General features: G+C 39.5%; 1 protein-coding gene across 3 annotated transcripts in view; it reads right to left on the reverse strand.

Annotated features, from left to right (window-relative positions):
• trpm3 (transient receptor potential cation channel, subfamily M, member 3) overlaps positions 1-15,925 on the reverse strand; it is a 231,293-nt gene that overhangs the window by 102,377 nt on the left and 112,991 nt on the right. For all 3 annotated transcript variants that reach the window (XM_088336427.1, XM_088336426.1, XM_088336428.1), the window contains exons 7-8: positions 6,293-6,467; positions 5,043-5,166 (exon numbers count right to left, since the gene is read on the reverse strand). In XM_088336427.1, coding sequence (XP_088192553.1) covers positions 5,043-5,166; positions 6,293-6,467 — 299 coding nt within the window. The remainder of the gene's footprint in view (positions 1-5,042; positions 5,167-6,292; positions 6,468-15,925) is intronic.

Consider the following 15,925-nt stretch of genomic DNA (forward strand, 5'->3'; position numbering starts at 1 on the left):
TTGCTTTCGTTTTTAAAATCGGTGAACGGTGTGTTTTAACCCCTAATTATGCCTCGGAAGAAGGTCGGTGCAAGCAGCAAAGTTGCTACAGGTGAAAAAAGAAGAGTAGTGCGTGCAACTATTGCATTTAAGAAAGAAATAATAGCAAAATATGAAGAAGGTGTGCGAGTTTCCGATCTTGCTATACATACAGCATGGCTTCTGCTGAGCACCACAAAGGTAAGAAATCCTATTCATAATTATTTTCTTTATCCTTTAACCGCTCACCACTTGTTGTGGAGACCCGGGTGCTAAATGACGAGTAAACGACCTGATTTTTTTATTTTCACACGTTCATGTTAGCGGAATCTTTCGTAGAGAAGATTACGGTAACGCGAACGTACGATTAGCCTGGGTTAGCTTCATGTTTACGTTCTTGCTAATCATTCAGGGTGTTGGAACGGATTAAAAATGATTTACATTACTTTTAATGGGAAAAACGATTTTCCGTGATCGACTAAATCGGTTTTCGAACAGGGTTCTGGAACGGATTATAGTCGAGAACCGAGGTTCCACTGTATTACAAATAGCAAATAAGCACCAAAAACACAGTTTTGGAGGTTTTCTTGGAAACAATTACTAATCAGCTGTTGTTTACTACACAATGGTAAAAGCTAAGAACATACTATTTAATGAAAGATGAATGTTAAAGGTCCTCTACAGGGCTACAAAACAAAAAAAAACTTCTGTAGTCCTTCAAAAATGAGTCAAAATGGCAAAAACTAGATGGCACCAGCTCTCCCAAATTGAGAAAAAAACGCCTCACTTTGAATGAGTTAATGTGTCATCCTTCAGATCCTAAATATGAATTACTAGGGAGAAAGCATACATAGGAAAATGCGTTGGTTGTATTTAGAAGAAGCTCTATGTTAATGGAACTTTGAGAAAAAGGGATGAACGAGCTGAACGAAATAGCAGAAGGTCTCATAGAAGGATCAACACTGAGTCAACGAACAGGAGAAAGTCAAACATATCTCATGATCCTTAACTCCATCAAAATATTTCATAAGTTAATTAGTTGCTTAGCACAATTTTTATATGGCCTATGTCTAGCCTGCATTTTGTCGTTCTCCTACTGAAAAATAAATTAATTATCCTCAGACAAAATGTTTTTGTTTGTCTTTGTTATATAAGTATTATTATTTTAATTTAATTTTTGACCAAACAGAATGCAAGTCCATCCATCTATCCATGATCTGCACCGCTTATCCTCAGTAGGGTCGCGGGGGTGCTGGAGCCCATCCCAGCTATCTTCGGGCAGTGGGCAGGGGACTCCTGAACTGGTTGCCAGCCAGTCGCAGGGCACACAGGGACAGACAACTCACTCACACCTAGGAACAAATTGGACCAGCCAATTCACCTCACAAGCATGTTTTTGGAATGTGGGAGGAAACCGGAATGCAAGTAGTAAACCCATGCAAGCACGGGGAGAACATGCAAACTCTACACAGAAAGGTTTAATGACCTCAGAACTGTGCCGCTTACGCTGCCGTGCTCCCCCTCAAATGCAAGTCTATTTTTGTAATGTTTTCTTTGTTTGTTTTAGATGTTTATTATGTTTATCGTATTGACAATCTCATTATTGTAAGAAATTATATTTTGGTATTTTATATTGCATTTCTACGTCATAAATCAACATTATATATGATTTAAAAAGGGTCGATGGACAGGTCTACTAGGACTGCTTTTAAAGTATTCCAAAAACAGTTATTATTATACCCCAAAGCAATATTGTCCAGAGTTGTATTATTTTTTTGCAAAAATAACATCTTTAAAGTTCTTTATAAATACAGTTGGGGTAATTGATAGCAAAATAAAAAAAAGCCTTCCGGATCACTCCTTAAAAATGGGCATTATAATATACCTATAAAACTACAGAAACTGAATGAAATTGAAATATAAAAAAAATAGTAAAGAATTGAATGCAAAACTTGGCAATTATGTTACCTTAATCTATTAATGCATGAGTAACAAAGGTAAGTGTGGTGTTATGTGACTGATGGCAAAAGGATTTCAGATGCCCTTCTAAAGAACCTCAGACAGGCTGGATGGAGATGAAAGAAGAGTTCATTGACTCAGATCAAGTGGGCTTTAGGAGTTCTAGTCAAAACTATGCCAACAGACGATCGCCTCACAAAAAAGTAGAGTGTGGTCAGCCGGCCACTTGTTTGGGCCGTACCTTAAAGCAAAGCAGGATATTGGTTCCAGGGTTTAGAGGTACCATTCTATTTTGTGATCCAGATGTATTACTGTTCAGCCTAAAGTCAGAAAAAAACTCCGCATAACAGAATTTCTGAGATCTCATTTAAAAGTGGACTTTTGGTGGAGGAAAGGTCCACTTACTTGTCACTGAAACAATCCGTGATAATATTAAGGCCGTTACCTACCAAAATATACCTTTAGAAGCTGACTATGTACAGAAACTAGCGAAAGTATTGCCCCCAAAAATAACCTTTTGTCATACTATGACATTTCCGACTTCAAAATTAAAAACTTTAAAAAACGGAACTTATGAGAATCAACAGCAATTAAGACACATTTGTGGAGTGAAACAAAATTATTTAACAAAACAAAAAAAAAGTTGCAAAAATATTGCCCCCCTTTTCGGTCAGCACAGTAAACTGACTCCAGAAGTTCCCATATGACTTCTGAATGATCCAATGTCAACCTAAATCACTAACAATGACAGAGTGAACCTGTGTGTTATACAGTCTCAGATAAACAGGGATCAGAATGGAGATTTTCATTTTCAGCTGAAATAGCCAGGGTCCAGGGGCCGCAGGCCCCGGCCAGGTCCAGGGCGGAGCCCGGTGGGGGGCTCAGTTGGGCGAAGCCCCCCTGAAGCCAACAGCATTTATCTTATTTGCTATGTGAAAATTGCACTAGAATGAATTAAATCCAACAAAACAGAAACCATGTATTTTTTTCAGTTTTAAGATGTTTAAAACAATTGGGGGATTACAATGTTACAACCATCACCATTGTTGTTGTGTTTTGATGATGAAGATGGACCTTGTATTTAGCTACTAATCAACAATATATATGAAAATATATACATTAATAACCATTCATCATTAATTTGAAAATAGAATGCACAAACTGAACATGCTTAAAGAAAATACATGTCAGTCTGTGACAGTCTTCTCCAGCCATGACCACTTAAATTTATTCTTGATTCCTTTATCAATCTCGGAGACAAAAGCCTCGTCTTCTTTTCTTAGTATTTTCATATTTACTTTTTTAAACACTCATTTCACCGTTTGAATAGACCGGAAGGAGCGCCATGTTTGAGAAAGCCAATGCTCTGAACAAAAGCTCCGCTGATTGGTTATCAGCGAACCTATCGACCAATGGTAGGAGTCGATCTATTTGTTGTGTGTTATAGATCTAATGCGCTGCGCTTCTTTTTGCCGATTTTTCTCGCGATCTCTAACTGCTAACTTGGGGTGATGAAACAGTCACGTATCATACCTCACCCCCCCAAAATATTTTCTCATCGAATTTAGACGATTTACGGGAATGACCTTTGGGGTTCAAAAACAGCGGAAATCCGCGGATCCGCGGAAAATTCTGATCCCTGGATAAAATACTCCTGCAACCTGTGATGAGCTCAGAAGTCTGTGAAAGGAGACATTGGAAAACATTATGTAGACCAAAGTAGACACCAGGCAGGTCCAGGATAAAGTTGTGGAAAATTTCAAAGCAGGAACGGGATAAAAAAAATATTTTCAACATTGATACATCTCCAGGAGCACTATGCAAGCAATAATACTAAAATAGAGAGAGCAGAAAACCGCTCCAAACTTACTAAGACCTGGCTAACCCTCTAGACTTTCAGCCCAAACAAGGAGACAACTTATCAGAGAAGCAACCGGGAGACCCATAATTGCATTGTATGACCTGGAGGCATACACAGTTGAGGTGGGACAATCTGTTTTTTAAACAACCATTAATCACACTCGGCTTAAAACTGCCCTTTTTGGAAGAATACCATAAAAATGCCCGTTTGGTGTTTGTAAGAAGCCACATGGGAGACACAAATAACATGTGGAACAAAGTGCTCTGGTCAGATGATATAAAAATGGAACTCTATGGGCTGAATGCAAAGTGTTCGAATTGGCGTAAGAGTAACACTGCACTTCAACCTAAAAACACCATTCCTACTGTCAAACATGGTTTTGGCAGCAGTTTTAAAGTTAATGGGAAGATGGATGGAGCTGTATACAGGGCGATTCTGGAAGAAAATCTGTTGGAGTCTGCAAGAGACATGATAATGGGGCGCAGGTTCACATTTCAACAGAGCAAGACCATAAACAGAAAGCAAAATCTTCAATGGAATGGTTTAAATCTCAACTCTATAGACCATTTGTGGAAAGATCTGAAAAGTGCTGTGCACAGATGATCATCATCAAACCTTGAAAAACCCGAGATGTTCTGTAAAGAAGAAGGGGGCAAACATTTCTGCCTTCCGGTTTTAGTAGCAGCAGAATGAGGTTGTATAAAGTAGCAACCAAAACAGCCAATATTTTTGCAGGGCCCACTTTTCAATTTGTATTTCTTAAAACAATATAAAAATGTTGAATAATTGTGTACGATTGTGTCTCACAAGTTGTTTTTTCTCTATACGATTATAGCCTAAAATATGTCAAACAGTTCTTGAGGGGGTCAAAACTTTTGTACGGCGCAGTAGCTGTGTAAACTTGTATGAAAAGCATTATCGCAGTTTCACATACCAGGTTTTAAAAAGTGGCTCAGTACTTGGAGGTAAGCTAAGGTAACTGGAATATTACCCAAAAAACTCTATCTAAGCATCATGTTGTGCATAAACCAATGCTGTATTAGCATCGTAACCACATTTGGCCAGTGAATGTGAAAAGTCCGAAATATGATGGAATGATTACATAAAAATTGACCCCATCTTTTCCATTTTAGTAAGGGAAAATAAAACTTTACTGCATGTCGATGCCAAACACATTTTCAAAATGTCTGGAGGGATAACTCACCAACTCCTTTTTTTTCATACACTCCATGAGAATGATGAACAGATGTTGGGCCTGAGTGCGGCTGTAGGTGAAGGTTTTCTGGATGGTCACCAGCAACTGGTCTCGCAGAGACTCGTTAATTATACTGGAGAAAGGAGAAAGGGGAAGGTGTTAGGGTCTCGTGCGCCTCCTTCCAACAGGGGGCACCAAGCAGGTTTGGAGCTGGGCATATGTGTGTCCAATATCCACATGCCTGTCATTCATTATCCTTGCCCTTTATGAGGATATCTTGAACAGCACACAAAATCTGGTCATTATCATTGCCCTGCCATGCCAAGTATGTTTTCTTTTGTTTTTTTTATGTCTGCTTTGGACATTTTGTTCGTGGTTTAGTACCCAATTGTTTGTTTGTTACTTTATTCCTCAAATTTTCAATTTCCGCTGTTGGTCTTCGTTTCTGGTTTGGACTTTGTGAAGGTTTGGTTTTGATATTTCGTGAACCTTTGTTTGTTTCTTAGTTTGGACCTCATTTTGTTGATAGATACCATGTGTCTGTTTCAGTGCCCCTCCCTCCAGTTCTTGCTTTCCTCACATGGTTCCATTACCTTCAAAACCATAACAGAAGGTCAAATTTAATAAAAAGGGAACAACAAAAAAGGAGAGGGAAGACAGAAGGGACGGAAAAAGCATGTTAAATTCGATTTGTTGTCTGTAAGTGAAACCAAGGTTCAGTGGGACTCTCAGGACAGCTTTGCCAAAGAGTCTTTGGAGATTTAATCGGACAAGCAAGGAGTAACTGTAAAAAACAATTAGGTGAACTGTGTTTCATAAGAAACGTTTGCATTATCAAAGTAAGGCATCTGCATACTAAAAGTTTCATTTGCTAAATTGTTGTTATTCCAGTCACACAATTTCCTTTAAAGCAGGGTGTCAAACCCATTTTAACTCAGGGGCCACACGATAGAACAAACATTCTCTCGAAGGCCGGACTAGTAGATTACTTGAGAAGGGGCCGAATTTCACATCTAAGTTGAAACTGATTAAAATCTATTTTTTGTTGTATGACTGTTTTAAATGTAATTTTTATTCAAGATACATTTTTGTTGAACTTGATGTTTTGTGTAAAAAAATAACTAAAACGGTAGTTGCCTAGAATTACTTTAAAATGTACATTTTGATGTAGCGCCATATAGCACTGTCAAAGGTCATAAAACAGAAAGTCCATAAGGCAGGTTTATTGATCCGAACAATAATATATACCGAGCACGTACCCTCCTTCCTCAGAGTATTTGTGACCGAATGCCAAGATGTCGGAAGCTCTGCCGCTGCCATCACAAACCACTACAGGGACTGGAGGAGTGTCCCTGAGGTACTCCAACACGATGGAGATCACATTAGGGCCTCCTTCCACAATGAGAGCCACCACTGGTACGCCCTGTCCAATACCTGTACACAAACCATAAGAAAGACAAAAACATAGATTAAGACACATTCTAAGTTAAGTTAATCCACTTTTAAATATTGAGGTGGTTTTTGTGTTTCTACAGACATTTTCCATTATTTTTTTTGACAATTATATACATCAGAATTAAATTTTTTAATTTTCAAATTTCCTCCATTTTTTTGTGGGTTCTTTTTGAGAGAGATTCACGCGAGATAAGAAAAAAAAATAAAACAAGAAAGCCCCTGTGTTGTTTTATAGGGTTAAAACAGTGATTATTGTTTTTATTGTCAACATTTTAGACAATGAAGAAGTAGGCATTCGACAACTGGAGGACGAATACTTTCTCAAGGTTAGAACAACACAACAGCCTCTAAGAGCTAAACGTAACAGTTGTATTTACTTCGTTTGTAGTATTCCATCATATTTTAAAGAAAAAATTTGGTTTCACCTAATTTTGGAATAAACGATTAAGAGACACTGATGGCAGAAAATAATGTCAGATGTTTTGTTACAGCTTAAAAAGCTCGGAGCTGGGGCACACTGTCACAGATAATCATATGACTTATTCAATAAGCAAACTTCAGAGTAGTAAAGGAAAAATACAATTAATCGACAATAATATTGTATGAAATAATGTTTTTCATACATCTGAACCGTCTATATTATCCACGCATCATTTTGTACGATGTATTGGATTTCCTTGTACAGTGAAGAAAACAAGTATTTTAACACCCAGCTATTTTGCTATTTCTCCCTCTTAGAAATCATGGAGGGGTCCTAAATTTTCATCGTAGGTTCATGTCCATTGTGAGAGAGATAAACTAAAAAGAAAAATCCAGAAACCACAATGAATAATTTGTTAACAATTTATTTGTTTGATATAGCTGCAAATAAGTATTTGAACACCTGAGAAAATGAATGTTAATATTTGGCACACTAGCCTTTGTTTGCTATTATAGAGGTCAAACATTTCCTGTAGTCTTTCACCAGGTTTGCACACACTGCAGGAAGGATCGTGGCCCACTTCTCCGAACAGATCTTCTCTAGATCAGTCAGGTTTCTGGGCTGTTGCTGAGGAACAAAGATTTTTGATTGGGTTCAGGTCTGTAGACTGGCTGGGCCATGCTAGAACCTTCATATGCTTCTTACGGAGCCACTCCATGGTTTTCCTGGCTGTATGTTTTGTCGTGTTGGAAGTTGAGGTGGCTCTGGCATCTAGTAAGGATGCTTCCTGGACAATTCTATTGGAAAGTGTTCCAGACATGTAAGACTGGAAGGAGTCCCCAAATCAGGGTTTAGGGAATTAGGGGTTTAGGATTAGGGTTAGGGATTACATTTAGGGTGTAGGCCCTGCACCTTTGAGTTAATCTTGTCTTTTTATCTTTTTAATATTAGTAATATGCTTTTATGTATACATGTACATAGTTTCTTAGTTGCATTATGCTGGCAACTGTGTGGACAGCAAAGTAAGAATTTCTTTTCTGCAGCGAATCGTGGTTCTTTACTGTGTATATGACAATAAACATTTTGAATCTTGAATCTTGTAACAACACTGAAAACATGATACTACATGAAACGCAAAAAAATAAATCAAGAGCCTTTCAAATGGGTTAAGTAATTAAAATAAAATTAATACCGTTCAAGTTTGATTTCTGTGCAGTTATCTTTTTCTCCCCCAAGGCCAATCGTATACTTCCCAGTTATAGCCACATCCATGTGACGCGTGCCCCTTTAAAAGGGGCGGAGCTTGGCCCCGCACAGCACTTCTAATTCAAAGCTGTGTATGGATCATCTTTGCCCAGCGCTTCCATTCCAGACCTGCATAATTCAAGCGAACTCTCTGGCGTAAAAAAAGACTTGGGCTTTCAGAGGCAAGGCAGATACCGTGACGTTTCATCACGCAGGCGGTTACATAAGTGGAATATGTTTGAGAGTTTTGACGTCACAGAGCCGTGACACATCAACAAATTATAAACCGCTGGTACAAACAGGAGAAGAGATAGAGAAGCATCAGGGTGATCTCTCGGGTGTTTTGAGTCGTCTTGATGCTCGCGGAGGCCAGCAAAAGCGAATTGTCGTTAAAGTAAAAGCCGCCACGGGGCAAATGAGTTTGGGGAAGAACAGCTGCGGCAGGTTTAATAGCGTGAAAAAGTTGTTTTGCACATGCAAAAACAAACGACAACGTCAGGAAATAGTCCTGAGTGTGACTACCCGCAAACTGTTTTTGCGATGCTCCACAAATCATTTAAAAAAAATTGATCATAATGTTATTATCAATTTCAACGTTGAAAGCAAACCATTTTAACACAGGTTAGGTGAAGCCTGACTTTGCCACAGCCATACAGTAATCCTAACATAATTACATACAAATTGCCATAAAATGCATTGACTGCTTCCCAAACATAATTTACGATTTTTTTTTACATTAAATCAATGATATATTTGATACTGCCAGATCTAGAAAACAGTTACTCATAAAGTAGATCTTTAAAAAAACCTGTCAAATTTGCAGAGGTGGACCCAAGTGTAGGGAAGCCGGAATGGAAGCAGCTGTGCTCAACAAAGAATCAGATTTATTAACGAAAAAAAAAGAAACAAAGACAAATCAGGTCTTCAAACAACTAACATGGTGCCTACATCGTAATAAAAAAGCAACCTGGACATAACAGAATACCGGATGCAAGTGGAATGGATAATGACCCCTCCCTCAAGACCTGGATGCCAAAGCAGAAAAAAAATTAAAAATAAAGATCATGGAGGCTGATGCAAGCTGACCTTCTCCCTGGAACAGGGAATGTCTGTCCCTGCCAAAACAGGGCGCAAGAAGTGTTCGAGGACTTATTTTCTAGCCACCAGGACAGTGATCCTCTCGCCACAGGGGAAAGGATGGTCAACTGTACTTGCCCTTTCCCACTGGAACAGTGACCAGAAGAGGCCAAATGACCTTCATGTCAGCACGAAAGGAAACTTCTTGCCGCCAAAGTAAAGACCAGAAGTAAGCGAGAGGCCTTCTCTTTGCCTCTGGGACAGGAAACAGAAAGGCAGAGGGGCATTCTTCTAGTTGCCGGGACAAAGAACAGGTGCGGCAGACAGTCCTTAGAAGCCAAAAAGGGACAGAGGAGATAGATGCTCTTGCTGGGTCTTTTGGTGGTCAGGTCAGTGCCACTGTCATCTTGGTTGCCAGTTCCATGCCACTTTCATCCTGTCTTCTAAGACCTAATTTGTTGTTCCTGTTTAAGTTAATACCCTCCTTTGTTGAGCACACCTACCTCCGTTCTAGCTTCACTGCATTTGAATCCACCTCCCCCAAACTAAACCATTGAGCATTGATTTACATAATCAACAAAAAATTTCAAAGATAGGTTTAAGCAAAAAGCATTGTACATTCTTGACTGGTCACCACAAACATATTTGGATTGACAAACAACCATTTTTGCTTAAACTAAACAAAAATATTTATTAAAATCATGCTGTGTGCGTCACTTCAATAAATACCATATAATGAACATCAGATAATTTTAAAAATGAACAATTAATGTTCATGTAATTGCATTGTTTAACTCAAAACCGTCTTTCTGATTAAAACATTGATTTCAGGTGTTTTAATAAGAAATGCCAAAAGGGAATGAATACATTATTTTACAAACGTTCATCATTTTCTTCTTTTGCACGGTAGAAGAACGTAGCAAGACACACACAAGTACAAATTGCATAGACCTTACATACTAAGCAAAACAAAGTGGATTTTAAGTTAAAACAATCGATCTGACCTACCAGAAGAAAAATGATTTATTCATTGTGCTGGGCTCATACATATGTACTTGCTGCTCGCCTAACATCCATCATGTATTTGTTTATAGCTTTATTTGTTGTAACCGCGCACACAAGTTTGTTTAGCATTTGCTGCTGGCCTTTCTTATCAGATTTCTACTCTGTTTTTTTTGTTTTTTGAGGTTGATCAGATACTGGCTTTTCAAAACAGTCCGCGACTCGAAAATTTCCTCATTTTGCTCTAAGTCAGTGTTTCTCACTCAACTGTTGGGTTGCTGAGGCAAACAAATTATAAAGAAAACAAAAATAACTAATTCATTATTAATAGATTGTGATAATGCCCTGCAAATGCCAGTTGCCACTTGCTATTTCATACCACAGACAAAGTAACGTTTGTTTACATGTGTTAATGTCATGAACAAAAACTGGATGAGGACCTAAACGCGTGACGTTACTCACACAAGCCTTCTATTTTACGGGAAATGGGGAATGATGCACGTTAGGCAGCCGTCTGGCATGAAATGATAGGAAGCCAGAGGCCGACGAGATGGATACCAATTGGCCGAGTTGATATCGGACACATGGGGTCGATAACGGACAGGACGGGACAGACAGGATAGATAATGAACAGGATATCGAAATTAAACAGGACAAACTAGACGGGAACGAAAACTGGAGAAAATAATAAACAGGACGGAAATAGACGGAAACAAAACTGGAAACTGAAATTAAACAGGACAAAATAAACGGGAACAATACAAGACAGAAAATACATACAGGAACAGGACCGAGTCGAAACCCACGACTTGCGGGGCAGAAGTTCGTTGACGGACTGACAAAGGAAAAAGTGAGAGCAGTGAGCTTAAATAGACAAAAAGCCAATCTGTCAATGAGCCACAGCTGGTGCCACACAGGCGAGGCCAATTGGACGCCAGTGACAGTTAAGCATGGCACAATTCCGATACTGTAATCTGTCTATCGCGGTAAATAGGGCCCAAAACCCCCACAATATCTAACAAACTTCACAAATACCCCCATATTTGAACATACGCACTGCTGGCCTGCTTGCAGCAATAGTACACTGGAGATAATAAATTGCAGCTGCACAGGTGCAGTTCATTTTTAATGGAAATAACGGAAAAAAGAGTTGCCACACATGATACAAATATGCTCTCGCATCACCCTTTCACGTTTGAGACAGAACAGCAGAAGAGCCGCCGAGCCCAAAAACAATTTTTGCCATTTTTAATTTCATACTTTTCTCAGTGCATGTTTTTATTTATGGATATTCTACATTTTCTGGTTTAAACAGCCTTTTATCAAATTAATTCGAGATGTGGGATTTGGTTATTGATTTGGGTTGCAGCTTGTATTTAGGGTGGGATAATATATCCGTTTTTTTCTCCCTCTCTCTTCATTTTATTCAATGGAATTTGTCCTAAAAGGTTTGTAATACTTGTAAGATGTGCAGAGATGAAGGACATTTTAGACCTTTCCCCCTTTTTCCGCAAAAGGTCTCGAATCCCCTTGTCCACGTTTCTTCCACACTGTGTCGCATTTGGCCAGTCGAGCATGTCTTACATGAAGCTATACTTGGACGCAGTGTTTGTAGACCTTTGTCATAGCCAAAATCATGGAATTTTTATGGAATTTCATGGCTAACCTTCCAATTTCTCTAGTACCACTAAAAGAAGAAATCAGGTGTTAATCATGTTATTTGCAGAGCCACAAATATACACCTGCGATTTTTGATCTTGCTTGTGCGAGACATATAATTTTTAGATCTTAAGTAAATACATTTTTTAGAGATAAATATCTTCCCATATAGGTGCTGGGCAAAACTGATCAATTGTAACTTACATTTTCAGTTGCAGGAAATTCTCCGCATTCCTTGCACTAATACTGTCATGATTATCAATGTGACCCACCTGTGCCCGCTCATTTGGCGCCAACTGCCGCGGGTTCTGATTGGCTCCCTGTTAGTGTTTGAACCGAGTCCTGTCAATCCCCTGTTGTCAGTCCGTCTGCGAACCTCAGTGTATACTAGGCAAGCCTTTTCCGACCCTGACTCCCACCTGTACCGTTTTTGCCCCCGTCTGTCTCCGGCTACGACCCGTTTTTGATTCTGACCACGTCTGCTCTCCTGTCCCGACTTCCGACCCGTTTCTGACCCCGACCACGTTTTTGCTCCCCTTACCCCGCTAGCGACCTGTTTTTCCGTCCTTGACACCGCCACCGCTCGCTACGGAAGATCCACTTCCGTGTTCGGATCACAAACTGAGTACGAGAGCGGCTTGCTTCCCGCGCCTAACGAACGCCGGATTGTGGGCGCAGCCCTTCCTCTTTTCTTTGATAAAATGTGTGAGAAACTTAACGAAATTGGGTCCTGCTTCCGTTCTGGTCTTGACTAATACATATTTCACAGTGCCCTTTTCAACCTTTGGGATTATAAATAACTTACACTTGAGGTATTTTGAACATGAAAAGTCCTTTACGATTGTTTTAAATTTTTTTTTTACTTCCAACCACTCAAAGTGTTTAAGGTAGGTAGGTAGGTAGGTAGGTAGGTAGGTGGATAGATAGATGGATAGAATATCTGAAGAGTTTTTGTACTTGACGGCACATAGCCATCAATGGCACATCAAGTCCTGTGGACCTCAATGGCTAAGTGCAGCCAATGGCACTAATATACTGTATGAATTTCAAGATGCAGTGATAGCAGATTCAAATGATTTATTATTATACAGGGAGTGCAGAATTATTAGGCAAGTTGTATTTTTGAGGATTAATTTTATTATTGAACAACAACCATGTTCTTAATGAACCCAAAAGTCTCATTAATATCAAAGCTGAATATTTTGGAAGTTGGAGTGGGGCTTTTTTAGTTTTAGCTATTTTAGGAGGATATCTGTGTGTGCAGGTGACTATTACTGTGCATAATTATTAGGCAACTTAACAAAAAACAAATGTATACCCATTTCAATTATTTATTTTCATCAGGGAAACTAATATAACAGCTCAACATTCACAAATATACATTTCTGACATTCAAAAACAAAACAAAAACAAATCAGTGACCAATATAGCCACCTTTCTTTGCAAGGACACTCAAAAGCCTGCCATCCATGGATTCTGTCAGTGCTTTGATTTGTTTACGATCAACATTGCGTGCAGCAGCAACCACAGCCTCCCAGACACTGTTCAGAGAGGTGTACTGTTTTCCCTCCTTGTAAATCTCACATTTGATGAGGGACCACAGGTTCTCTATGGGGTTCAGATCAGGTGAACAAGGAGGCCATGTCATTAGTTTTTCTTCTTTTAGACCCTTTCTTGCCAGCCACGCTGTGGAGTACTTGGATGCGTGTGATGGAGCGTTGTCCTGCATGAAAATCATGTTTTTCTTGAAGGATGCGGACTTCTTCCTGTACCACTGCTTGAAGAAGGTGTCTCCCAGAAACTGGCAGTAGGACTGGGAGTTGAGCTTGAGTCCATCCTCAACCCGAAAAGGCCCCACAAGCTCATCTTTGATGATACCAGCCCATACCAGTACCCCACCTCCATCTTGCTGGCGTCTGAGGCGGACTGGAGCTCTCTGCCCTTTACCGATCCAGCCACGGGCCCAACCATCTGGCCCATCAAGACTCACTCTCATTTCATCAGTCCATAAAACCTTAGAAAAATTCGTCTTGAGATTTTTCTTGGCCCAGTCTTGACGTTTCAGCTTGTGTGTCTTGTTCAGTGGTGGTCGTTTTTCAGCCTTTCTTACCTTGGCCATGTCTCTGAGTATTGCACACCTTGTGCTTTTGGGCACTCCAGTGATGTTGCAGCTCTGAAATATGGCAAAACTGGTGGCAAGTGGCATCTTGGCAGCTGTACGCTTGACTTTTCTCAGTTCACGGGCAGTTATTTTGCGCCTTGGTTTTTCTACACGCTTCTTGAGACCCTGTTGACTATTTTGAATGTAACGCTTGATTGTTCGATGATCACGCTTCAGAAGCTTGGCAATTTTAAGAGTGCTGCATCCCTCTGCAAGATATCTCACTATTTTTGACTTTTCAGAGCCTGTCAAGTCCCTCTTCTGACCCATTTTGCCAAAGGAAAGGAAGTTGCCTAATAATTATGCACACCTGATATAGGGTGTTGATGTCATTAGACCACACCCCTTCTCATTACAGAGATGCACATCACCTGATATGCTTAATTGGTAGTAGGCTTTCGAGCCTATACAGCTTGGAGTAAGACAACATGCATAAAGAGGATGATATGGTCAAAATACTCATTTGCCTAATAATTCTGCACTCCCTGTACGTTTGGCCAAATGTATGTTTCAGCTATTGCGCAAGAGTAATCTTCATCACAATCCCTTTTGCGTTAGCAGATAGTTTTGTTGATTTGATTACCTGCCCACGAGATCAAGTATTGAGAGGTATCAATTTTCCTCACAGCACGGCTCGTTGTTGCATTCCGCCGTAGCCTGGAGTCCAATTAAAGAAATAAAGAAATGATGGCGTGAATCATTTACTGTTAAACGAGTGGAGGCTCCTTTTAGGGATCACATTGAATCACGAGATTGGAAAGCGAACTTTATAAACAAGGTTCAAGTCACACTGGGTTCCATTTTTGATGTCCTCTTCATCCTGCTGATTGCTATCGACTAAGCAACTGTGAAATGCCGTTACATGCAGGAATAAATTATTTGAAAATATACCAATTATACATTGCAAAATGTCAATTGATGACATAGCTTAGATTTGACTGATAGGCTTTAAGACATCAGCACCCAAAACCAAGTGCACAAGACTGTGAAAAATATAAATTAAAAAAATATAAAAAATTGTACACCCCTTTGGTATGACCTGATTTGAGTTTGTCAAGTGGAGTAGCGGGTGGAGGCAAAAAGGGGATGAGTTGAAGATCTAAAATTAAAACTAATTTTAAAATTTCCTATTGTGAGGATTGTCATGCTCTGAGAAGACTTTGTTGCTTTAATTGCCTCCTTATCCGTAATAATTCGCTGATTTTTTACCTTATTGTGCTTTATTTGTATTTTAAGCTTCGATTCCTTGGTTATCACAAGTTTGCTTCTCAATTTAGCATCACTGCAAGCCTTGGGATCTGCGGTAAATAAATACAGTACGGAAAATACAATGTAGTATCAGTGACTCACAAAGCACATGGAATTTTGAACTGAACAAAGAGAAAGGCATTAAGGGAGGTAATTCAGCCGATAGTATGTCAGCATTTTCATAAAGCTGTGACGCAAACCGATAGCAGACCAGCATTTGATATGACCGTGACCAGTAGCAGGCAGGCATCTCTGAGGCACGTAATTTACTCAGTCCTATGCAGGAACACCACAAATAATATTACACGTTTTTGGACATGCAAAATGCAAACATTATCTCATTGCACACTGTACATTGGCCTCCCCAGGATTTGTATGGGTGCTTGAAATCCTGAAATATGCTTGAATATTTAAAAGATTATAACGTTCTTGTATTTTTGCTGAATTGCATTTCCTGAAATGCTTGAACTTGTTGTGTTATGTTAAAAAAAAGGAGTGCTTGAAAATGATACGGCTCTCTGGTGGCTTCGCTTTGCCATTGCGTTCCTGCTTCCCTCGTGATTAACGGCAGCTGGCATCAGTATGCGTGGTAAACTATAAAGCATCATCACCCCCTATTGGTAA

The sequence above is a fragment of the Urocampus carinirostris genome, chromosome 5 (genome assembly GCF_059441175.1).
Source record: "Urocampus carinirostris isolate Australia breed hairy pipefish chromosome 5, RoL_Ucar_1.0, whole genome shotgun sequence".
Classification (NCBI taxonomy): domain Eukaryota; kingdom Metazoa; phylum Chordata; class Actinopteri; order Syngnathiformes; family Syngnathidae; genus Urocampus; species Urocampus carinirostris.